General features: G+C 32.6%; 1 protein-coding gene across 1 annotated transcript in view; it reads right to left on the bottom strand.

Annotated features, from left to right (window-relative positions):
- Window positions 1-25,056, bottom strand: part of LOC129916773 (microtubule-associated protein futsch) — a 79,786-nt gene that overhangs the window by 18,182 nt on the left and 36,548 nt on the right. The window contains exon 2 of the mRNA XM_055996909.1: window positions 17,408-17,509. Within this exon, the coding sequence (XP_055852884.1) occupies window positions 17,408-17,498 (91 nt within the window). The 5' untranslated portion in view covers window positions 17,499-17,509. The remainder of the gene's footprint in view (window positions 1-17,407; window positions 17,510-25,056) is intronic.

Here is a 25,056-nt window from a genome sequence, read left to right as displayed (position 1 = left end):
CATCTTCCTTAGCAACAACAACAACAACAGCTTAAAAATCCCAGTCCAAAATGAATAAACGTATGCCAAAAGTGGTCCTAGATTTTTTTTTTTTTATGTGACTTTGACCAAGTCTAAGTTAAGCCATGGTTGCTTGCAGATAGACGAAAGAAGATGAAAAACGTCGTAGTTGTACAACCAACTTAGTATAGGATCAACACAAAAAATACAACAACAACAACTACAAAAAAACGAACATTAGCATTACCGCCGAAGGTACACTCTTTGGAAAAGATGATCAGGATGATGATGATGATGAAGAACAAAAAAACAAGAAGACGTAAAGCTAGCAAGAAAAAAGGTGCTTCTTGGGCACGCTGTGTATTCTATACACACGTTCATATATGAAAACGTGTGCATGAGCAATTTTCCTACTATATATTTTTTTTGTGTCTCAGGTTGAATGACCCATGTGTGTGCAAATGTACCTCCTTCCCAGACCTCCTCACTTTTTTTACTTGGTAAGTGTATAGTTTTCTTAATTCTTAAGCTGAACTTGAACATGAAACACATATCCGTGCTTACAATAACAAACTTTTCAACGGCCGCATTTTTTATGTTGAAGACTTTTAAGGCTCAAGACACATTCCAGTCTCTATTTTTTTTTTTTTTTTCTAGATTTTAACAACTAGACCCAAATATCAATTTTACTTCTGTATTGATTTAGAAAAGCTTCTTATCATCAATTACTCGTATAAACTTTCTATAACGTTGCAAACGGAGATCTAAGGCTCAAGACACATTCCACGTTTTAGATTTTGACAACTAGAACCAAGTAATAATTTTACTTCTATATTGATTTGGAGAAGCTTCTTATCATCAATTACTCGTATAAACTTTCTATAACGTTGCAAACGGAGATCTAAGGCTCAAGACACATTCCACGTTTTAGATTTTGACAACTAGAACCAAGTAATAATTTTACTTCTATATTGATTTGGAGAAGCTTCTTATCATCAATTACTCGTATAAACTTTCTGTAACGATGCAAACTAACAAAATGGCGATTTATTTTCATTTCTGCTGCGCTGTTATGGAGTAAAATTAAAGGCTAATAAAAGTTTGTCTACAGGAGGCTTATAGGATGCCTACAGAAATAAAAAGAATATTTAAAAAATAGTTTAAAACATATTTTGCTTAAGCTAAGTATAGAGTTCTTCTAGCGAAAAAAAAAACCAATGCATTTCTTATGTAAACCAAAATCGAAAAAAAAATTTTTATTCACCAAAATTTTTTTTCTCGCAAAACAGCTGTTGCAGCCCATTGTTTTTGCGGAAAAAAACTTACAACTGCTATCTGTTTACCACAGATATTTTTTTTACGAAATGCTTATTGCACCTTCTATAATGCTTTATAGAAGCAAAATCGTTGTTTTGGATTTGAAAAATCTACTAAAAATAGGAAAGATATCACCTCGACTAATAATTTTGCTTCTATAAAACTTATCAGATGAATTTATAGCTCCTGTAAGGCTTTATAGAAGTTGGAACCTACCAAACATCACTCTTTTCATTATTTCGCCCGTATTACCAAATGTAGCCCTGGAACGTTTAGTTTGTTTTTAGTTTAGGTATACCTACTGGCAGTTGGCCAACCAATTTTAATAGACAATTTATCACTGTGCGAAAAAGTTACCATGGAAATTGAAACTTTGTGCACCAGCGGCGGAGCATTGGGGGAGGTTTTGGGTGGTCTAGGTCTAGGCTATATTTTCCTCCTCCTACCGTGTGTGTCTGTCTGTCTGCATATACTAAACTCTACTCTATACCCGAAGACATCGGCCCATCATCAGGCGCATCTTTACGGTGCGTGTGTTCCTTTTCAAAGGAGCATCTATACATTGCAACCACACAAATTACACGAGATGGTCTGTTGCACATGGGGTGAGGTAGGTTATAGTTTTAGTCTTTGGTAGGTAAGAAGGTTCTGTTCTTTGCGCGATGGTAGTTAGACTTTATAATGTATCTCTTGCATTAGCACCCCCATAATAGTGAGATCTTGTGTTAACAAAACAGAAGAAAAATCAAGAACAAAAAAACAAAAAAAAAAAAATAAAGAGAAGAAGAATCATTTTCACCAAGGCGGCTCTTCGGTTAATTTATTTTGTTTTCTTCTTTATAGTTGGATCTGGCCAGAACGAGCGAGCCGAACCGAGTCGAGTGAGTGCTTCTTTATTTATGTTCAAGTCAATCTTTCTTTTTTATACCTACTCTTGGTTATTTGCGGGGGGAGGGAATTCTTATTTGGAGAGTTTTATTTTCTAGCGTTAACCAGGAGGTAAAAAGAAAACGAATTCGAAATTACAGATGCATAGAATTTTCATTTTCCTTCGAAACTGATGTAATTTAGTTGATTATCCCTGGCGATATGAACCGTCGCCATCAACATCACCGGTCGTCGTCGCCGTGTCGTCGTTTGGGCTTTTGGTCTCTTTGGTAGTAGGCAGGCATGCATTTCAGAGAGTCAGAAGTAAGGTTTCACGTTTCGCAAATTATGTGAAAGAATTACACACGGGCTCGAGAAGATGCGGAGAAGATGGTATCCGCAAAGTCATCGACTGCTAGTAACAACAAAAGTCGTATCGCATCTCTTGGACAGCGCACCAGACTTAGACCGCCAAACTTCACCGACTTCACCGTCCCAACCATCACCACTCGCCCGCTGCACTCCAATATGTCGAATTATTTAACTTTGGGTGAATTTTAGACTGCACGCGATTTTCACTGTGTATCTTGAGAGAGGTTTTATTTTTTTTTTCGCGATGATGGCCATGCATTAGACCGAATAGATTGCATCTGTAAGGAGCGTAGAAGAGTGTCATTAAGTGTGCACTAGAGCCAACAGAGGCCAGCACTAGCGAACGAACCTTACATGCAATATAGACAGACAGAGGTATGCTCCCCATATCTCTGATCGATCTAGAACAATTTCCAACGAATCTTCGAATCTAATTGGATAGGCGCTCTCACTCATCAAGGAAGAATAAAAAAAGGAAAACATTTCTATGTGTTATATGAGCGAGGTCTCTAGAATGTATTATCCTTGTTGTTGATGGCTGGGAATATCATCATAATCAATTAAATGGTCACTGGGCATTGACCAACCATCTCACAGAGCCTGGTTAGCTTTACTTAGATTGTAGTAGATGTTGGGATTATTATGTTACAATTGTTATTGTGGTTGGGAAGTTTTTAAGGAATCACGGTTCATATAATTGCCGTGTTTATGGCAACAAGATGTGAAGTTTTTTTTTTGTATTTTGTTTTGATTGCACATTTGATTACTGAGTGATGAGGTCTTACATATACAAGGTGGACCATAGTTAAAGAGAATTGTGATGTACGGATTGATTTAAAGGAAGAGATTTGAGAGATGTAGGAAGAATTGAATTTGTTATGAGATTAAAATGATGTTTTATTTTGAGACAAGATTCTGAAATCTGAGAAATTTAATTTGAAAAGCAGGAAATTAATTGAAATAGGTTTAATAGGTTGATTATTATTAGAAGCGTCAAAAAATACACAACAACTGCAATTACTGATTTTTGTTTATTTGTGAAAAGATCCTAGAGTTCTATAAAGCTTTATAGACCTTTTTTTGCTTCTGTGAAGCTTTATAGAAGCAAAGTCGTTAGTTGGGCTATTTTACCGGTTATCTCTTGTCTCTACTTCTCCCATTTTCTTTTTTATATATTTAATATTTGTATTAAATATTCTTTAATATTTTCCATACAAATCACTCACTGATCACGTGTCATGAACAATTTTGAAACAAGAATAAGTAAACGAACAGAATTACAATCATCGCAAAATTTTTCTGAATTTAATTCGAAATTCGAAATATTTTAGAGAAATGAAAACTTTTAGATTCTCTTAAATCATTTTTACTTTTTATTACAGATTATACCAGTTTTTTTTTTCAAATAAAGTAAAGTTAAAAAAAAACTTTTTAAAAATTAGTTTACAAAATTTTTTAAGATTTGGTAAAAATCCTTGCAAACAAACGTTAAATAAAATAATTCAATTATCACAATATGCGGAAATGTCATTAGCTGTCAAACGAATTAACGAAATTAAATAATGACAATTCGATTGACAGTAATCCATAAGAACTGTTTTACTCTAATGCTGATAAACAAGTCATCAAAGCTTGATTGATTATGACACATGACGCTAGTACAACGCTTTGATTTAGTCACAAATGTCAAAATTTAAATTGACAGATGATATCCGCTACTTTCACCATAAAGTTGGTTTTTTTTCCGCCGGTTTACTGTGTTTACTTATTGTTGACGACTTAAATGTTGACGACATTTGATGCAACAATTTAGTTCTGGTTGACATCCGCATATTGTAGTAGTCATTAGTGTCAAATTGGTGTTATCAACATACGATCCCTTCACCTGGTGAAAATAGATTGAACTTTTGGATGCTAATAGAAGCTGTTACAAACGTAATCTGACAAGTCGTAATTGTTTCTGAACGATAAATAATGTCGTTTGTAGTTCTGTTCCCCTTAAAAATTGAGTTTTTGATAACTTGCAGACTTTACCCTGACTAATAATGTTGCTTCCATAAAGCCTTTTAGAAGCTAATGTACTATCTGCAAAGCTTTATAAAAGTAAAATTGTTAGTTTGGTCCAAGACATAATAGTAGTGCATGTTAACTTCTGATCAAATCTTTATCTAACTACCAAAATCCCACATTTAATTATGAATTTAATTAAATTTACACGTTAAGCACATAAACCTTTCAGCTATTTATGTCTTTATACATTTGCCTTTTCATCCAGAATTATTCCAACCTTCTGATGTATAACTAAACTATTCCTTTGCAGTTTCTTTGCATTCTTATTTTTGTTTGTTTTGTGTGTTTTTTTTTTTTTGATGTGTTTTACGCGATCACTTCCGTCGTCACAAGTCATGTTGTCTTCCCTTTTTGCTTGTGCCTTTATATCTCTTTGCTTTTTTGCCTTTTCTTATTTTTACTTTTGTTCTCATTAAATGTGTTAAGTCTGACAATGATGAGTGGTACTCTTCTTTTACCATGAATGCATGAAGGTGCTACAAAACTATCTCACGCTATTTCATGTAGAATAAACAGACTCACTCAGTGTTCTAGGAGGTGTGTGCTAAGTTCAGAATCTTAAGTTAACTTATACGCGAACATTGAACCCGCGCGTTCGAGGAGGTACCAACAACCTACAACACCTCTCGCGTAGGTACATTTGGCTTGATCTTTAATTACCAGCACGATAAATTGTGGGGCGATATAAGATTGTTTAATTAAAATTAATTATGCGAACAATGAACTTAATTAAAAGTTAAAAAAAAAAAAAACATAGATGAAACAAATTACAGTACTATGACTAGCGCCATCTACTGTCCTTTATAAACACCTACAAGATGTAATTATTATAAAGTTCACATTCTTCCCAAGAGAGGTGAATTTATCTTAGCTCGTTAATCAAGTTTCCTGCTATAATTTTGTCGCCATAATTCTTTTAACAATTTTATATCCCCTCGTCCGTCACCGTCGATTTATTAACGTAGCTGTCAATTAATCCGATTAAACACTGATCTCGAGTAGACCAGAATTCGGGTGTTACCCGACCCGGTAGCGTTAGCAACCGATCATCATCCATCATGTCACCTTTTTCAATTCCAGTAGTTAATCAATTCAAGCGAGAAACATCGTTATAACCTATAATTTGTGCGAGCAATTTTATTCAAGTGTCGGAAGTAGCAGCGATGTTTTATCGTGTGAACAAAAAATATTTATATTTATTAATTTTGTTCGTTCATATTTATTAAAAGGTATTTTATTTTTTTTTTTTTTTGATCCTAAAATAGAATTATAAAAACCAGCTTTGAAAGAGGCAGGTTTGTAAGCAGCAGAGATATAGAATGTAAAGAACATGAAATTCACTAGGATTAACCACATCTCAAACACGAATATATCCGTTATTCGTAACTGGTTCAATCTGAATATTGAATATAATATTCGCAATAAATAACCAAAACAAACAAAAAAACAGATTTAATCCAAGTCAAGTCGGAAGAATGCGTTGCGTTAAAGATGAAGACGCGCGAGCGCGAGGTGTGCGCTCAACGACACACGGCCGGCATGGCGCTCAAAAAAATAGTTAACGATTTCGAAAAAAAAACAAACAAACTGACTGTGAAACGGGTTGTGGCACTTGTTTTTGGTTGTTCGCTTTTAAATTGGTTTAATTAATTTTTTATATACATACATATATCAAGCAAAAGGAGTCAGGGAACTTATCTTTTGTTTTAAACCTGAAAGATGATGTTTGTTTTTTTTTTTTTTTTTGTATAAAAAGAAACTGTGTCAAGAACTTCAGTTAATACATAATATCAGAAGCTTTTAAGAATGAATCATTGATTTAATGTCGGTGTTTTTTGAGCAAAGATTTTAAGGTGTTTTGGGTCAATGGGTTTTATTGGCTTGTAAGCAGAGTCGGTAGTCGTAAATTTTCGGAAATCTAGGTCGAAGCGGAAAAAACATCAATTTGAAATAAAATTGATCTTAGAAATTCAGTTTAAATAGCTCATAGGAACCTCAATTAAGCGAAAAGTATTCATTTACATTAAGTCATAGTCATTTTTTGAACCTTAGAATGGAGTCTAAGGTTATTAGAGAAAGGTTATATTAGCCAAAGTTCTTTTTCTTAGAATTAAGTTTTAGAAATTGGTTTAAATTGTCTATGAATATATGAAAAAATATTCTAGCATTATATGAAAAAATATTGGCCAGTTAGACAGAGATTTGATGAGAAGTTGACATGCACTATTATTATGTCTCGGCCTTACTAACAATTAAGATTTTATAAAGCTTTACAGATACTACTGAAGCTTCTGAAAGGTTTTATAGAAGCATCATTATTAGTTGGGGTAGAGTCTAAAAGTTATCAAAAATTCAGTTTTTAAGTGAAACAGAACTTAATACGTCATTTATCGTTCCAAACCATAACAAAAGCTTTTATTACCTTCCAAAAGTACAATCTGTTTAAGCTTGACAGTCGCTGATAAGCTTTCACCAGGTGAGATAGGATCAGATGTTAATGACATCAATTTGACACTAATGATTACTTCCCCTTCAAGCAAACAGGTCCGACCTCGGTCCGAATCCAATCCGCCTCAGGCGGAGCTGAGTCCGACTTCGGCTCAGAAACGGGTCCGAAGGCAGCTCAAATTAGTATGGAAATTATAATCACCGCGAAGCCGATTTTATATGTATTGGTTTTTTCACCACGATTTCTCCTTCGACATTGTTTTCATACACAAAAAGTTGCAAGTGTGTGAGTGCAACCCCGTTTTTCTCGGTCGGAGGTCGGAGTGTCTTTTCTGAACTCCGTTTTCTTGCTTGAAGGGTCAATACACAGATTTCAAACAGAAATACACGGTTGCATCAAATGCCATAGCTCTATATTAACCAACGATCGGCCAAGAAAAACAAGAATGACTTTCGGTTGGAAGTAGCGGCTATCAGCTGTCAAAGTTAAGCATGTTTAATTTTGACATTGGTGACTAAATCAAAGCGTGGCGTCGCATGTTAAAATCAATCAAGCTTTGATGACTTGTTTATCTGTGTTAGAATCGAACAGTTCTTATAGATTACTGTCAATCGAATTGTCATTTAGTTTTTTTAAATTTTGTTTGACAGCTAATGACATTTCCGCATTTTGTGATAATTGAATCATTTTGGCTGACGTTTAACTGAAAGGATCTACACCAATAATTTTTGAAGTAAGTTTGTAAACTAATTTTTAGTTAGTTCTTTGTATTTCTTTTATTTAAAAAGAGTGTGTGTCCACATGTATAAGCGGTTGAATTTATACCTATCACTCATAAAAAATCCCTAAGTAGGTTCACACCATAACAAACAAAACTGTTTTACAATTATCAGAACTAGATCGTTAATTCCTTTGACATTCTTGTAAAAAAGTAAATTTTTATTTTTATTTTTTGATTTTGCGAAGATTTTAGTTCTGTTCGTTTACCTGTAATTGTTTTAATATTTTTCTTGACAAGCTTGTCTCTTAGTTCTTTTTTGATAGTAATTGATAAAGCCTAAATTTTGATTCTGTAAAGCTTTATAGAAGCTATTGTACCTTATTTAAAGCCTTATAGAAGTTTTTTTTTTTTTTTGTTTTCCACGTTTTCAACAAAAATAATGAACCAATAGAAGAATTACTTAATTTCTCTTTAATCAGTAATAAGATACACACAGCATATTTTTATCACCTTAATCGGATAAGTTGGTAATGTTAAAACATAAATCAAACGATAACAACAAAGATTACGTCATTTAAAAAAATATCACAGCATACAAAAAACTATGATATTGATATCCAACCAACCAATCTTTTCTTTTCGTTCAACTATTTTCTCTCTATTTAACACTTCCTGCATTCAGAATATTCAATATATTTTATTTCCAAGATGCTGATCAGTGTTCATACACTGCACACGCACCTTTAATATGATCATCTTGTTTGCATATAATAGTGTGACAACGGTAAATATGAATACAAAAAATTCGAGTTTGAAACGAAGCCCTTCTTCCCAAAACCCAAACTACTTAAAGATTGTCCAAAAGGTAAATAAAATAAAAAAAAAAACCAGTCAAAGCAGACCAGAAATACAAGAACTCTCGCAGTGAAAAAAGGAAGGAGACTATGATAAGTGTAGAAGATAAATAGAAGCGATACATCGAAACTATCTAAACATCTAGAGTCTCCGTCCTTATACAAGCAAAAAGGATAATACATCATTGGGGGATTTCTTATTTGCGCCTGTGTGTGCCACTATATTTCCTGGGATTCATGTTGAGAGAGATGACCAGTGTTAGACCATAAGAACAGGCAAAAACACACATGACAACCAAAAAAACTGTTTAGCTATATATGACATTGAGATAACATAACCTAAAAAAAAAAAAAAAAAAAAATAGTAGGAAACTTCAAAGTTCGAAGAGGATAAAATAAAACGTTTAAATGGCAAAGATCACGATTATATATGTGAGCGCGCCTCCTCTCCTATATATGCCACCACCATTCGAGATATGTGTCAGGAATTTTTCCTACCAGACCATAAAATTCGTGCGCCCAACGCGAGACCAGCAAAAAAAAAACTCGTTCACCGTCACCCATGTCGTCGTCTCTGTCGCCATCGTTGTCGCTATCGGGTCAGTTACAACAAACTTCACATCTACAAGATACACCTCTTAGCCACACGGTTATAGGTATACCGTAAACCTCCTATAGTTACTACCTCCTCCAATATACCATTTCAGCTTTCGCAGAGAAATTGCTTTGGTGACGCGACAACATTGCTAAACATTTGTATGGTTGATTTATCCTGTTATCAATGAATGCGAAATTGATTAATTGATCTTGATTCAATGTTATTAAAATATTTATACAAGGCAGGAAGGAAAGGAGGGACACATAAGAGAGTGAAACACGAAAGGAAAATAAACGAACGTACGGAAATCGCTACGTTCCATCGCACGTTTATGATAAGTATTTTGATATAAAATTCCTCACGCTGTGAGTGAGAGAGGATTTTGAGTGAACATAAATATTTTTTTTGTTGCCACAAAAAGGGCTTATCGGATACGGAAGAGATTTTTATGTTGCGATTTGGAAGGTCATTTTGAAAAATAACAGTGACAAGGTAGATTTAAGAATGTTATGAAAAAAGACCCTTAGAGATTTTTTTTTATCAAGAATTGTTAACTTTACTTTTGGTATATTAAATTATAGTATAGTTAAATATACCAGAAATTAGTACAATCAACCAGAAATAAAGTTAAATATACCAGACGTAAAGTTGTCATAAAAAAGTAAAGTATTCATAAAAAAGAGAGTGTAGGTACACACTCAAAGAAAAAATAACTGGATAACTTTACTTCTGATATTTTTAATCATAAATATAGTTAAATATACCAGAAACTAGGAAAATCAACCAGAAATAAGGTTAAATATAACAGAAATAAAGTTATCATAACAACGTAAAGTATTCATAAAGAAGAGAGTATGGGTGCACAATCGGAGAAAAAACAACAAAATAACTTTACTTCTGGTATATTTAATCATAAATATAGTTAAAAAAAAAACAGAAATTAGTTAAAATTACCAGAAATAAAGTTAAATTTACCAGAAATAAAGTTAAATTTACCAGACGTTAAAATATTCCTGAGTTATTTTCTCTCTGTGAATGTACACGCGATTGAAGTTATACTTTTCACTTACAGAAATTTACTAAGTAGCTTCATACCATAACAAAACAAAACTGTTATACAATTATGACAACTAGATGGTGCTACTAGTTATTCACTTTGACATTCTTGTCAAAAAGTAATTTGCACTATTCCCACACCGGAAAAGAAGCATAACTTCAAAAATGTTCGACTTTGTGTTTGTGCTGTGTTTATAACGAACAATTCAAAGAAATAGTCAAAGAAGCCTTCAAGAAAAGTTCTTACGAATCTCATTAAGCCTTAATGACTTCTAAAGATGACCGCAAATACCTACTTTGGGGCGATTTGTTCATCTGTTTTGTTTAACAACTGTTATATCACTATAAGATAATTATCATTCTTCCACTTTTTGTTTTATTAGGTTATGCGATGTCAAATTTGAGAAAGGCTCCATTACAATAAAAAAAAAACACTGTTTTGTTCTTAACGTCTGTGCCCTAAAGATCTAATTTCTTATGGAAGATGATTGACCTTAGCGGTATGGAAAAGCTTTGTTAATATATTTGTTGCTTGGGTGATGCTACTCGAGCGAGAACATGACGAACTAAAAAAAAAAAAAATAAGAAACAAAAAAATATTTACGCATTTGGAAAAAGCAAGGAACCATAGAGGTTTTTGCCCTCAGCATCAAACCTATCATTTTATGATTTTTTTTTTTGTTCATTTTGTCCATATTAGCCGACTTGCTGCTCTTCGTGTTTGAATCTAATTCTTGGGAATTTAATTAAAATTTATGGTGGTCTCTCGCTTGTTTGTTATAGAAAAAGTAGCAAGGTGGATTAGTTTAAGGTAGCACCTGTGTGCTTTTGCTTCTTATCACCATTCAAAGATATTTAATTAACGTAATAACCCGGGCTGAGAAAAATAACGGAGTGTTGTTATTTTTTTTTGTCGTATTGTTTTTGTTGTTGTTTTTTGTTCTTGTCCATTCAACTTTGATGTGTAAGGCTTTTTTTAAGATCTTTGCGCAGGTACCTATTAGGTATACCTACTTGATGCCGGTGATAAAATTTTAATCGGAACTTCCGGAAAATATGTGTAAAGATGAGGAGATGTGGGTTTGGATGGGTAGGGTATTATAAAAATGATGAGAGAGTAATTTCTTTGTTTTGGATGCTTATATGGAGGGGAATATAAAATTCTGTGAAAAGTTCTTGGATACAAAACAAATTGTGTAAATGTTCAAAAAGGCCGGGAAATATTTTGTATGGTCTTAAAAGTGCAAATGTTTTTTAAAAGTTCTTCGAGGAGTCCAATAGGCCTCACTTATTAATTATTAAGTTCGTTGATGTAGATGATGTAACTGGTGTGACACAGTCAAATTGGGTTCCAATTCCATGCTCCCAATAAGAATTGTTAAATTGAAAACTGGTAATAAATAAATCAAGGGCAAGAGCGTGTGATGGAATACCACAGGGAGGAGTCTTATATCCACTACTTTGGCTATTGGTCATTAAAAAGATTTTAGTTAAACCTTATTCTGGACCAAGCTTCGATCTTTGAGGACAATCAGCGAAAGTTTAAGTATTTCTTTAGGCGATATAAATGCCAAATTATTAAGCATTTTTCTAGAAGTATTAAATTGGATGTGAAAAACTAGCGTTTGAATAAACCTGTACATTACACTGGCCGATTAATAATAACAAATCTGGCTAAATTGGGCATTACCTCTTGGTTATTGAAAATTTAAGCCTTGAAGCTTGGGGAAACTAAAAAGCAAAGATATTTATCCTTTTTAATAATTGTTTTCTAACTGTTGACAAAAATTTCTCACCAAAAATGTTTAGAAAAAAATAAATGTTTAGAACAAAGTTTTTACCTCAGCTCTTTTGTTTGATCAAAAAGTATTGCACTTTAGTTCTTGTTTAATAGCATTCGCGTATTTCTAATGAAAAACTTGCATATTTTTTAATTCTAGTATTAATAGTCTTCTGTTGATATATGAATATGATGCAGCGAAATGAATCAAACAGATCCAGAATTGAATTCTGTTCGTTTGATATCGATTTTATCTTTTTAATAAATTTTCATCTTTGATTGCAAAGTTATGGACATGAGTATGCATTTCTTTTACAAAGAGTTCTTCATGACTCACGCATGTGAAATTTTGTCTGTGGTTCTTTTATTTCTTTTGCCAGTTCTATTTAAAAATATATAACCAGAAACCAAGAAGTTCTCAAACGATTCCGCCTACACACATGACACATATCACATCAACTCTTTTTGTTTTCTTTCATTTCATGTTAAAAACCTTTCGAATTCAAATGAGTCAGAGATGCGGCCGGCACCGGCACAATTGGCATTTCCCGCGCTGTCAAACGAACAACATAACTTTGCAAGTCACATAACATGTCTCTATCATAACTTAAACAACCACAAAAAAAAAAAAAACAACAAAAAAACAAGGTAAAATGTGAAAAATCTGAGATATTCCTTTAATGGCGTTAACCACTCACTCATTAAACCGTTTAAATAACGATAATAGCCACGTGTGTAAGGCATTCCTTTTTTAAATTCTGAAAGGAATTTACATGACAACCAACATGCACATGCACACACAGGACGTGTGCGCTATTTTTCAGAGTTAAAAATGCAATATAAAACGAATATTTATAAGAAGAAGAATTTTCAGCAACGACCCTCATTTTTTAACGAAAGGGCTCTCTGTATATATTTTTTTTTTTACATATAGAATGAAAGAAGATGAACGGGTTGTAAATCTTTTGAGCCGAGAGTCCATCGTAATTTATATATATTTTTGTATTTATTTATTTTTGATTGAATGACCAAAAACTGGTTAACCTAATTATACCCTCTGGTTATTGAGATAAGTAAAGAATACACCATCTCTTGTCCCAATAACATAAAGTCGGTCATGCAAATCCACACATCAGTACAAAAAAAAAAACATCAGTATTTGCTCATTTGCATGTTTAATAATGCAAGTGGATCCTTCTTCAAAAAAAAAAAAAAAAAAAACAAATATTGATTGTATCCATGATTTTTGACTCTGCATATTGACAAACAAAAAACACAAACAAGGCTCAAATAGGTTGATTAAACATTGACATTGATTCCATTAGCTATGGCGTTCACAGCAGGAAATGCATTGCTTTTCCTAAAATGTTACACCTCATTATTGAATTTCAATTCTGACATTTATTTTATTAACTAACCTAAAAAAGATAGGCGCTTGTTAGACTCACAGAATCTCTTTGTTTAATCAAATTTAGTGTGAATGGATTTTTTAAACAATCTTTTAATGCTCCATTGGGCATTTTCTCACGACAACAACGACGACAACGATGATGATGATGACGGTCTGGACACAGAAGTAATGAAAGATGAGGTATATAAAAATACCAGACACATCATAAATAACAATAGCTACTTCGCTTGGTTATTTATCATCAAAGATATACACGCAGAAAGATCCCCCTCCCCAGATACATACAGCACATATAAATAATAATAAAAAAAAAGATGATAATGATGATGACGATACGAAACGCAATTCACTAAGAGGCGTAGCTTCCATGAGAAAAGTAGGCGCATGTTGGAGAGGGGCGATTTTTTTAATTCAGTTTTCTTAATATTTCTTACAAAATATTCTTAATTGGGCTTAATCTGTCAAAACGCATACGAATTTTAAAATTTCCCATTTTAAATGGCGACTTTAAATTTAATGGAGTGTGAATAAATTGATCCTAAAAGTATTATATTTATTAAGTATACAGCAAAATTTCTGTCAAATTTTTAGCGCCCTTTGCGGGTATAAATGGAACCTGAGCTCGAATAGTTTTCCAGTAAAAAAATGCAGTGGAAAAATGCTTGAAGAATAAGACATCAGTTGATCAAAACTTATTTCACCACTCGGTTACCAACATCCACAACTTATTTTATTACTTAAGGTAAAGCTTGACTTTAAAGTCACTTAAAATCCAACCCTGGATTAAAAGTAACGCGAGCACCTGCACCAACTTTGGCGGGCAAAAATTGTCTAGTTTCAAGTTCAATTTCAATCTTGGAGCACTCAAGGTGAAATGTTGATGATTTTAAAGCAAACGAAAAAAAATACAACACAAAAAATCATGATGATGATGACGCGTTTCAATAATGTTGCCATCATCTTTTGTTGAAGATGTTTTCTGTATGATTTCCACAACTTTGTTGCCGTTTAAAATATTTTTTTTTTTATTGCGATTGGCTATTTTTGTTTTGTTTTTTTTTTTGGTGGGGCTTTTCCAGTTTTTTTTTTTTTATTTTACATATATTTACACGCAGAAAATTGATCAGTTTTTGTGTTGTTTTTATTATTTATAATTCTTTTAGAGGCGACGAAAGAGGGAAGGTTTAATGAACTTTAAAAATGTTGTGTTTTTTATATATTTAAGGAGGAGGGTGATGATTATAAATTTTATTATGAAATATTTTTTAAGTTGATAAAACTCTTCTTTTCTTCTTCTGCGCATTATTTTTTTTTTGCAATAGACAAATTTATTAATCATTTTCTAACAATAGACTATGAAATTATTTTGATTGGTTTGTTTCTTTTTTTCTTATTTTTTTTCTCTAAAAATAATAATTGTAGATGAGTATGGTATGCGGAATTCAAATGATTGGTGTATTTTTGTTTTTTATTAATTAAATCGTTAGTCGCAGTACTTAAGTTTTTTTTTTTTTTTAATTTTAAACAAGTTATTGTAATCTGTTGACTAGTTAAAGGGCTAGTAAACAAGCAAAATATAATTTTGTTTTTGGTGTGAAGATGATCTGGAATACCTTGAAATAATCATCATTTTTAAAAAAAATTCTAAAACAAACAAGACAAAATCCTGTTAGTTGAATTCTGAGAATTAATTTAGTTGAGTTATTTGTGTTTAAAAATGGTCCAAATAATATGGATAAATTTTTCTTGTTCATTTGACTCTTTTTTAACAAAATTCTTGGTTAAGACATTTTAAGATAATAACCGATCATAAATGAGTTCACCTCAAATTAATTCACATAACTGAGTTTTATGCAATTTATTGACTAAAGCACTTTGGATTAGAACTTTGGAGCTTGAAGCTAGAAGAAAATATTTAGCTACGTGCCCCTTGTTTTTCCAAATAAGAAAAGTGACTAACTAAAGGTGATCAATAGTTTAATAAAATTTGAATTGAAGAAGGTTTTTGCCGATTATTTTGAGAAACAAGAGAAGGGAATTACTGAACAAGATCTGCCCCATTCACAAAGTTAAGGATGCTTACAGAAAATATATCCCGTAAACAGAATTTTTAAGCCATTTGCTAAAAATACATGAAAAAATGTATTGTAAGACGAACCAATTACGATGCGAAAAAGCAAATATATAGAAAAAAGTTCGTTACTCAGCTCTTTTGTTTAATCAAAAAGTACAATTGCAGAGTTTTTGTTTCTATTAAGACTTTTGTATTAATCCACAAAAACAATAAAAGAAACTTAATGTATCGAATATCTTTAACAACCAACTGTTTTAGATAATTCAAATGAGCATTTGCAGTGTTTAAAATCGAACAAGAAGATAAAAAGGTAAAACAAGCAGTGAATTACTTCTAACGAATATCATGAAGAACTACATAGACAAGTATAATTCCGGGAAGATAAAAAATTCTTTGCAATTTTGAAGAAAAAATCTAACAACTTAATTACCAACTAGAAGCCAATATCGTTCCTCAAAAACATCAGAAAAAATGATTGGAAAAAGTCGATCTACGAAAGTTAAAAAATTACTTTAATCAAAATGCAATCATTCCATACATTTATCCAAGAGGTCACTCTTAACTGCATTCGTAACTGAAATTTTAGTGTGAAGTGAAAAAAGCGATCAAAAGCAATGTATTTACAATGTAAACTTTCTTAAGGTACCTATCTAAAATCTTACAGAAGTTCTTTCTTATGGATCCTCAAGAACTCGGGAATGACTGGTCTTATATCGGGACTGTATAGGATGTAACCACCCACCTATAGTCCAGATCAATTTGTATAAATCTTCCCCCTCATATTTTTTTTTGGTATTTTCTTCCAATTAAAATAAATCTCCCAAATAGTAATAATAATTTGTCAGAAAATCCCACACATCTGCACACATATTTTTTTTTTTCCAAATAATTGAATTACTTTAATGTCTTATTTGTATAAGAAAACAAAGAAAAAATGCCAAACAACTGTCTAGATAAATATAAAAACCCACACTTTTCCACCCTCTCTTAACACAGTTCATTGATCATAAGAGTCCTAAAACGGAAATATACACACAACAAAAAGCATCGCACCTTCATTAAATGCGTTAGCAAATAGTAAAAACAATCCAAACTGGTGAATGCACGCGCCGTTGTGTTCATTGACACACTTGTTTTGTATCCTCTTTGTTATTTGCACAGAATCCAAATAAATGATTCTAGTCTAGGAAAGGTATAATTTGCTATATCCCTTTGCAAAATGCAATATATCTTCTTCCCAAATTAATCCCAATTCGGAATGAATTCAATTTCGAGTGTATACCAAATCTCTATCGATGGCTATGGAATGACATTTAGATACATCGAATGACAAATTAGCTTTCAATATATACCAGTGTGAAGAATTCGAATCAGAAAAGGGGGCTTCAATTTAGAACTGCAAGTTGTATCGTCGTTCATTTCGAGTTATACGATAAAGCGTGTAGCTATAATGTATAAATCCATTTTCATCGCCAATAAAATATCCCACTTAAAATTTTCTCTCCCAAAACCACCTCATATATGAATAGAAATCACCATCCCAACTCCCAAAGGATCAAGTGTAAATCCAATTGAACCTTTTCTACACCAAACAAAAAAAAAAATCGACTGCATCCTTTTGTCAACACCCGAGAGAAAACTTATATCAACCAACCAACACAACAGACAATGTACTCCGGTTGGTGTATTAGAAGCATATCAAGGACACACATGCCATGGATGATACACCGTAGTCGATGTAGGTAGGTCTAGGTATATTGTGCGGTTTCAAATTTCCATTATTAATGATCATAAAAGGAAGCTGCAGGATAATAATACACAAAACCATAAGTACTCACCTCCATGCGACAATAATGGCAACACAACCAGTGCTAACACCACCGACAGAACTAATTCGAGTCCCAGCGGACTCGAACGTCTCCTCGTCATGATGGAAAGTCCTGAAAAGAAAAATAAAAAAAGAAAAACAATATAAAGAAAAGCTGTCATCATTATTTTTTTTATTTGTTAGGTTGTTGTTTTTGTGTTTTTTTTTTACCACAGAAAAAAGGAGAGGAAAGAAAGGAAATATTATATAAGTACAATAAAAAAATAAATATGTTTGCAATTGGTTGGTTAAGTTGTTTTTTTTTTTTTTATCCTTAACCAGCAAAAGAGAGCAGTAATGAGAATAAAATTTGATCCTTGACACCTAAACAGGGATGACAATTTACTACCTTGGAAGTATATTCTTAGAAAGAGTGATGATAACGACCTTCCTTTCTGATATTTAGACTGCCTCAAATCAATAATATACATAGAAAATAAGAAAATTAGCGGTCTAAGAACTGATCCCTGTGGAATGCCAAAAAATAATACTTTGCTTTAGAGCCCCGCACACTAGTCGGTTTGGGCTCCTAGTGCGAGCATAGTCTAAACTAAATAGTCGGTTAGGTAGGAAATATTTTAGTTTGAAGGCAATTGTGAAGCAAAACAAACTTTTTTTTCGATCAAACAAACTTGATCTGCCGATACTTAAACTGTCGGCCGATAGAAAGTTTGTAGTGTGCGGGGGCTCTTATAGAGTAAATAATTTGGCGACCTCCTAATGGTTGACTTGTATTTTTGGAAGACCAGCACTCAACATCTTGAACGATTCAATAATGAAAAGAATAAGCTGTGCCAAATTGTGGATGTTTCGAAGACAAGAAATGGATCAACGTCTAAACTGAATGTGAATTATATTTTTACAGAGAAAAAAAAATTAAATGAGCATTTTGCTTAGAAGGTTAGAGGTGTCGAATGAAAGATAAGTAAGTTTATAGAGAAAATGAAAAAAAAAAAAGAGTTGCCACTTTTTAAATTGGAATTTCTGTATGGCAAACCTATTTTAAAAGGAAAATTGTAACATAACTAATACCGTCATATCTTTGTAGTTTGGCAAAATAAGAACATTTTTGGAATGCTAAAAAAATCGCCTAAATAATGAAAAAATATTATATTTAAGTTTTCTTAGAATTTGCATAGGGTTGCCGAGTAATTGTTCGTATTTTAGAGATGGCACCCAACATTTTTTAGATAGAAGAGGGTGACATTTAAAATCTGACTAGTGTTTTAGACTTTTATTCTAACAAATATCTTAAATTTTGGCTGAAAAAAGTATTTGTATAGTGTTTCTTAGCATTTACGTAGGGTTGCCGATTACTTGTCCGTATTTTAGAGGTTGCGTCTGACATTTTTAAGATTCAAGAAGGTCTCTTTAAAAATCTGACGTATTTTTAAGCCTTTAACTCATACATTTTGGGTGGAAAAGATTATTTTTCGTGTTTCTTAGCATTTTTGTAGGGTTTCCGAGTACCTATTCGTATTTAAGAGGTGGCGTTTGACATTTTCGAGATACATACAAGAGTGTCTCATTTAAAATCTGACGTATGTTTAATCCTTTAACTGTAAACAATACTATACATTTTGGCTGGAAAAGATTATTTTTGAATTTGCGCAGGGTTGCCGAGTACTTGTCCGTATTTTAGGGGTGACATCTGACATTTTTAAGATAGAAGAGAGTCTCGTTTAAAATTTGACTTATGTTTTAGTCTTTAACTCTAACAAATATCATACATTTTCGCTGAAAAATAGTATTTTTTAAATGTTTCTTAGCATTTTCGTAGGGTTGCCGAGTACTTTTCCGTATTGAACCTGTAAATTAAGTAATAACTCGACGTTTACTTCTCTGACTATATCGTTTGAGAAACAATTTTTCTCTGGAGAAAAATTTTGGAACAGAATCTCAAAGGTATTTAGTGACAGATATTGTTTGCAAGACTTCATTACTTTTATAAAGTATTTTCATCCCTGGAAACTTACCCCACACACACCCACCATCATTTACCACTAGCATCAGTAAATTGCCCAAACAAAAATATCAACAAAAGAAAAAATGATTAACTTCAAAGGACTACACATATTAAAACAAATATTCGGCAGTGAAAATGAAAACAAAAAAAAAAAAAAAAAACAAAGAGAAATACCATTAAAATGGTCACATATTTAGCACAAATATTCGCATAAAATGTGTGTTCGATAGCGAGGGTGGAAGAAAAAACAATAATAATTATATTCCTCCCTCATCCAAAAAATGTCCTTTATTTTTCTTTGTTTATTTTTGTTTCTACGTGCGTACTGCGTAGGTACAATATTATTTTTCCAAATCAAATTGATTTTCACAGTCAAGTCAGCCTCTCATTTCACTCTGTCCAGTTTTTGTGACAGATGTTCAATTATAAAAATATGTAATGCGAGGAATGAGTGGTAGGACATTCATCTCAAAACCACCCACACATCCATCTTCTTTTCATTTCATAGTTAGTTAAGTTATAGTTCGTCGTCCTTTTTTTTTGATTCGATTTATTTTTGTTTCGTCAATGGACAGGAAGAAAACAAAAAAAATTATATTTTTTGTGATAAATTCGATAGAAAATTGATTCTCATTTATATTTTTGGTATTTTGACTTACAACAACTCTAACCAAAAACAATAGGATCGAAAGGACCAAAAAACTTCAAATCAAATATTATGTATCGATATTGAATTTAAGTCAAAACAATAATACACTCGTCATTGTTGGTCGTCCGTTTGGAAAAAAGTTTATTATATGTTTTATATGGTCACAGAAAATGAGGAGGGTTCTGCTGTGTGTCTGTTATTGATATCCTTACAAAAGGTAGAAGAGAGATCCTTTAGATTGTGTAATAGATTTGTATGTTATTTGAAAAGAATTTCTTCTGTTAGTGGCGTGTGTTGTATGTTTCTTAGAGCATAATCTCTAGGGAAACAAAAAAAAAAGAAAAGAAGAAAAACAACCTAAAGCTTCTTAAAAGAAAATTGAGATGAATTATGTATTTATGTACCTATGCCTATAGTCCAAGAGCTAGTGGCACATTTGACTAAGGTAGCTCTTGTAAGGCTGAAAATTTGTACAGTGGTAGTTTTTAGCATGCTAAGTAAGAAAATCTTGGTCTGGCAGGCCTCAGCGGTGCACATCATATATATATATGACCTTGAAAGTTTAATTTTCAACTTTTTTTGCCCAAAATTTGACTTTGAAATCCATTATTTCAAAAAGTATTGATTAAAATAACTTGATTTAAAAACTAATATTAAGTGTAATATTCTGCCTTTTGAAAAATGTATCAGTCATACCTGTAAGTGTTGCCGTCGTTTTTAAATAATTTTTTTTTTATTTTGAGTTACTTTTTTAGAAAATTGCCCCTCCCTCCTAAACGGGGGGAGATAGACCCCCCTTTCCATAGTAAAAAATGCTTCTATTTAACTCCTCTACAAGAATCCGTTACTAATTTTAACCGCCTAAGTTATCGTAAATTCCTCAAAAAATATAAATTCAAAAATAAAAATCTGAACCAAAAATGGTTTTCTTAGGCGGAGAAAATTAGTAACGGATTCTTGTAGAGGAGTGAAATACAAGCATTTTTTACTATGGAAAGAGGGGTCTATCTCCTCCCGTTTAGGAGGGAGGGGCAATTTTCTAAAAAAGTAACTCAAAATAAAAAAAAAATTATTTAAAAACGACGGCAACACCTACAGGTATGACTGATACATTTTTCAAAAGGCAGAATATTACACTTAATATTAGTTTTTAAATCAAGTTATTTTAATCAATACTTTTTGAAATAATGGATTTCAAAGTCAAATTTTTGGCAAAAAAAGTTGAAAATTAAACTTTCAAGGTCATATATATATATGATGTGCACCGCTGAGGCCTGCCAGACCAAGATTTTCTTACTTAGAATGCTAAAAACTACCACTGTACGAATTTTCAGCCTTACAAGAGCTACCTTAGTCAAATGTGCCACTAGCTCTCGTACTACTAACTTGTACATAATTGATATAGAATAAGGAAAAAGGATATGTTTTTTGGGTAAGTTTATTAGACCCTAACAGATTATTTACTATTTTTATACAATTTGTTTTGTTTCATCTAAAAATAAAGGTACATCAATGTTCGTGCCATTGTAACATAAAAATTAAGATTAAAGCATAACGAGAAATAAACAACCATTCAATTTTGATGGTGATTTGAACACAGTAAAAGGTTCGTTTGTAAAGTCGTGTTCAACTATTAGGGATTTGAATGTTTGTCAAAAGGGTCCTATTATATTGTAATTCGGTCGCTTAAATGTCTTCTCTTAAATATAATAGAGTAATAAAGGAATAAGTAGTCTAAAATGGCCCAACAATTTAAAATGGCCCACTTGCTAGAAATTGTAGAATCGAACAGAATTAGAAGGTTTTGTGAATACAATTCTTTAGCTTATCTGGCAGCAACGACACAGATGAAATTTTAGTAGCTTCAAGCAACTGTCCCAAACTATCTCCAAAAAGTAGATCCACGTACATTTTAAAATTAAAAAAAAAATGTTTTTTTTATATAAAAAAAAACACTTAATTTTTGAGAAAGCAGTTCATGTAATAATAAGCATAAAGTATTTATTATTTTACTGCCATAAGTTGACCTATTTCAGTATTTTTCGGTATTAAAACTTAAATGAAAAAAAAAAAACCTAAACGGGTAAAATGGCCTACTTAGCACTCATGTAAAACGGCCATTTTACACTTACATTCACATTTTTCTTTTCTTTTTAGTGAAAATGGTTGGTATTTAACGATCTACAGAGACGCACTCTTGGATCTTTGACGGCGTCAAAAAAAAAAATGGCTTACAGAAAGGTCTGGGGCAATTCAGCATCACTTTTTCCAAGAAAATAGAAAAGGAACTGGTTCAATATATTTTGCTTTTGGAGTAATATTTGGATAGTAGACCATTTTACCCGCCATAATTTTATCAGGGACATTTTAAGACGTTTTAAAAATTAATTTTTTTTCTCGCAAAGCAAAAGAAATTCGTAAATTATTGATTAAACTTTAGAAAGTATAAATTTAATTATAAATTTACTTTATTATATTTTTATATACATTTTCCTAAGGGGGGCCATTTTAGGCTACCCTTCAAAAGAGCTATTTAGGTACAAGTTCAAGAATTCAAGTCAATTGCATCCAAAATCTTTTCTTCAGTGATTGATTTGAAGATAGATTAATCGAATTTCTCCCATCACTACACTATGTATTTCCAAAATATCCAAAAACACATAATCTCATTAACTCGTCACTATTTTTATGATAACGCAACAAAAGTCAAAACATCCCTCTCTGCATTAATAATAATGCTCATGCTCATATCTATATCTCGCTCTAATTGGGTTTCAATTTGAATGCAATTTAAATTGTAACGGATTATGTAGACTTCAACAATTGTAGGTTACCCATAAACAAAACATAAACAACAGATATTCTCAGCAAACTTAACCGAGATATACTAAAAGAAAACAACAATAACAACAAGCCCCCTCTGTGAAAACAATAAAATTAATTCCGCATCTTTTTGCTCTCTATCTCTCTCACTCTTTGTCTCTCTATCTCAACTTTGAATCTCCCTAACTTTTCAAATAATGTAAGACACTAGGTATAGAACGTATAAAACCTATCAAAATCTCCTCTAGATGCCAATGTTTCGCGCTATCTTTGCAAGTAAATCTTTTCTCATAGAGTTCATGTCGATTGTTGAACTAGAGTAGGTACATGATGTAGAACGATTTTTATTTTTATACACACGTCTTATGGTTGCCAGGAAGAATAAAAATAAAATGAAACAAAAAAAAAATTTAAATAATTTGTATCATGTTAAAAAAAAAAAACTGTCCAACACACTGTGTGTACCTCGGCGAGTGACTCGACTGCTGGAATTACCCGCGTTCCTTTGGCAGTTACCAGTTGGTTGTATAACAAATGGCAGAAGCAACAAATAACAAATTCTTCTTCGCGGTTTTCATCATTATACTTGGACATCCATCGACGTCGTCGTAGTCAAGTCTCATAGTTATGGTTTGTCCGTCGTGCGTGGTCTTGGTGAGGAACGTACCTCACTCCAGTCAATACTACATACACTGAACACACATTATGTTGGAGTAAGTTCTCTTCAATCAAATGGCCACGGCCAGAAACGGCGGCAATAGTCAGTCATATCATCAGAGAGATAGGTTCTTATTTCCAGAACAACTCTGACAAATGTCAATTTGTTGTGTTGAAGAATTATAGGTGGGCAATAATATAGGGGAGAATGGAGTAAAATGGGTTAAATTTTTGGTAGATTTTGTACCAAGCTTGTCAATTCAGTGAAAAATTTGTTTGCTTCCTAGTGAAGTGCACCCCTAATCTCTAAAAAGGAATTTTTGATGGTAGTGCGCTGTAAATTCAGTTGTGGTTCGGAGCTCAAAAGCCGTTTGGTGGTGCCTCAAGCTTCATCCACACTATCGGCATTTGGCGGAAAATTCCTCAGCAAGCTGCATGTGACAATGGTTCGACAACAAGTAATTTACACTGTACACTGTACGTTTAGCTGAGGTTTGGCACTCAAAAAGCCGTTGGGCGGTGTTTCAAGCTTCAGCTGCACTATCGCAAATTGGCGGAAAATTCCGTCGCAACTTGGTTGTTAAAGTTGATTTTTGAACAAGTGATTTTTAATGGCTGTGCGCGGCGGTTCAACGGTGGTTCGGCACTCAAAAAACCGTGCTTCGTCGGCGGTGGTTCGACAGAATTCTATTTTACTCGGGTATTCAACTGGTAAAGAAGTTTTTTTTGGCGGAAATGTAATTCTGCTTGATTACGAATTTCTTCGTTTTTACCCGACCAGATTTTATCTCAGGTTCATGCACATTTTCTCGTCATTTTCTAATGCTTCAGCATCAACTCTTTAAAGTTTGCAGCAAAATTTATGAGAGAATTCACCAATAACAAATTTTGCTTGCATAAAGCTTTACAACTGCTATTATTACTGCTGTAGGAGTTTAAAGAATCAGAATTTCAAGTTGAGTGTACCAACTATTCAACTTTAATGATCCCGAAGGTACCTACTCTTCTTTTAGACAATAGCAGCCTTCAAGGTTGTTGAATCTTCATTTGAATTTTAGAATATACTCCAGTCTCCCCTATATATTTCCTTCTTGTCCAAAGAAAATGGTCTTAAAAAAAAACCCTTGAAACAGCTTGTCTTTACAGTCGCCCAAAGAAGTGGCCTTCTTCTTTTCTTTCTTTTTGTTTTTTTTTGTACTTATTTTTTATAAAGAAGACTGTATTCAAGTCAGGTCCAATTTGTATTTATTCATCGGTAGCAGCAGAAACATTGCCATTTGTGGAACGCATCATCGGACTTGATATTATGAATACTAATGCCCCAATATGGTTGTTTCTTTTTTTTTGCTTCACATTGATATTGGTTTTATTATTGGTTTTGCTATTATTTTGCCTACAATATATATTCCCTACTATCATGTTCTTATATTGGCAAAAAAAGATATAGCAAAAAAAAAAAATAAAAAAATTTATTCACACAGATGGAGATTAATGAAACACAAAAAAAAATATAAAATAAAAGACA

This window comes from Episyrphus balteatus, chromosome 3 (genome assembly GCF_945859705.1).
Source record: "Episyrphus balteatus chromosome 3, idEpiBalt1.1, whole genome shotgun sequence".
NCBI lineage: Eukaryota > Metazoa > Arthropoda > Insecta > Diptera > Syrphidae > Episyrphus > Episyrphus balteatus.
This window is presented reverse-complemented; position numbering and strand designations above follow the sequence as displayed.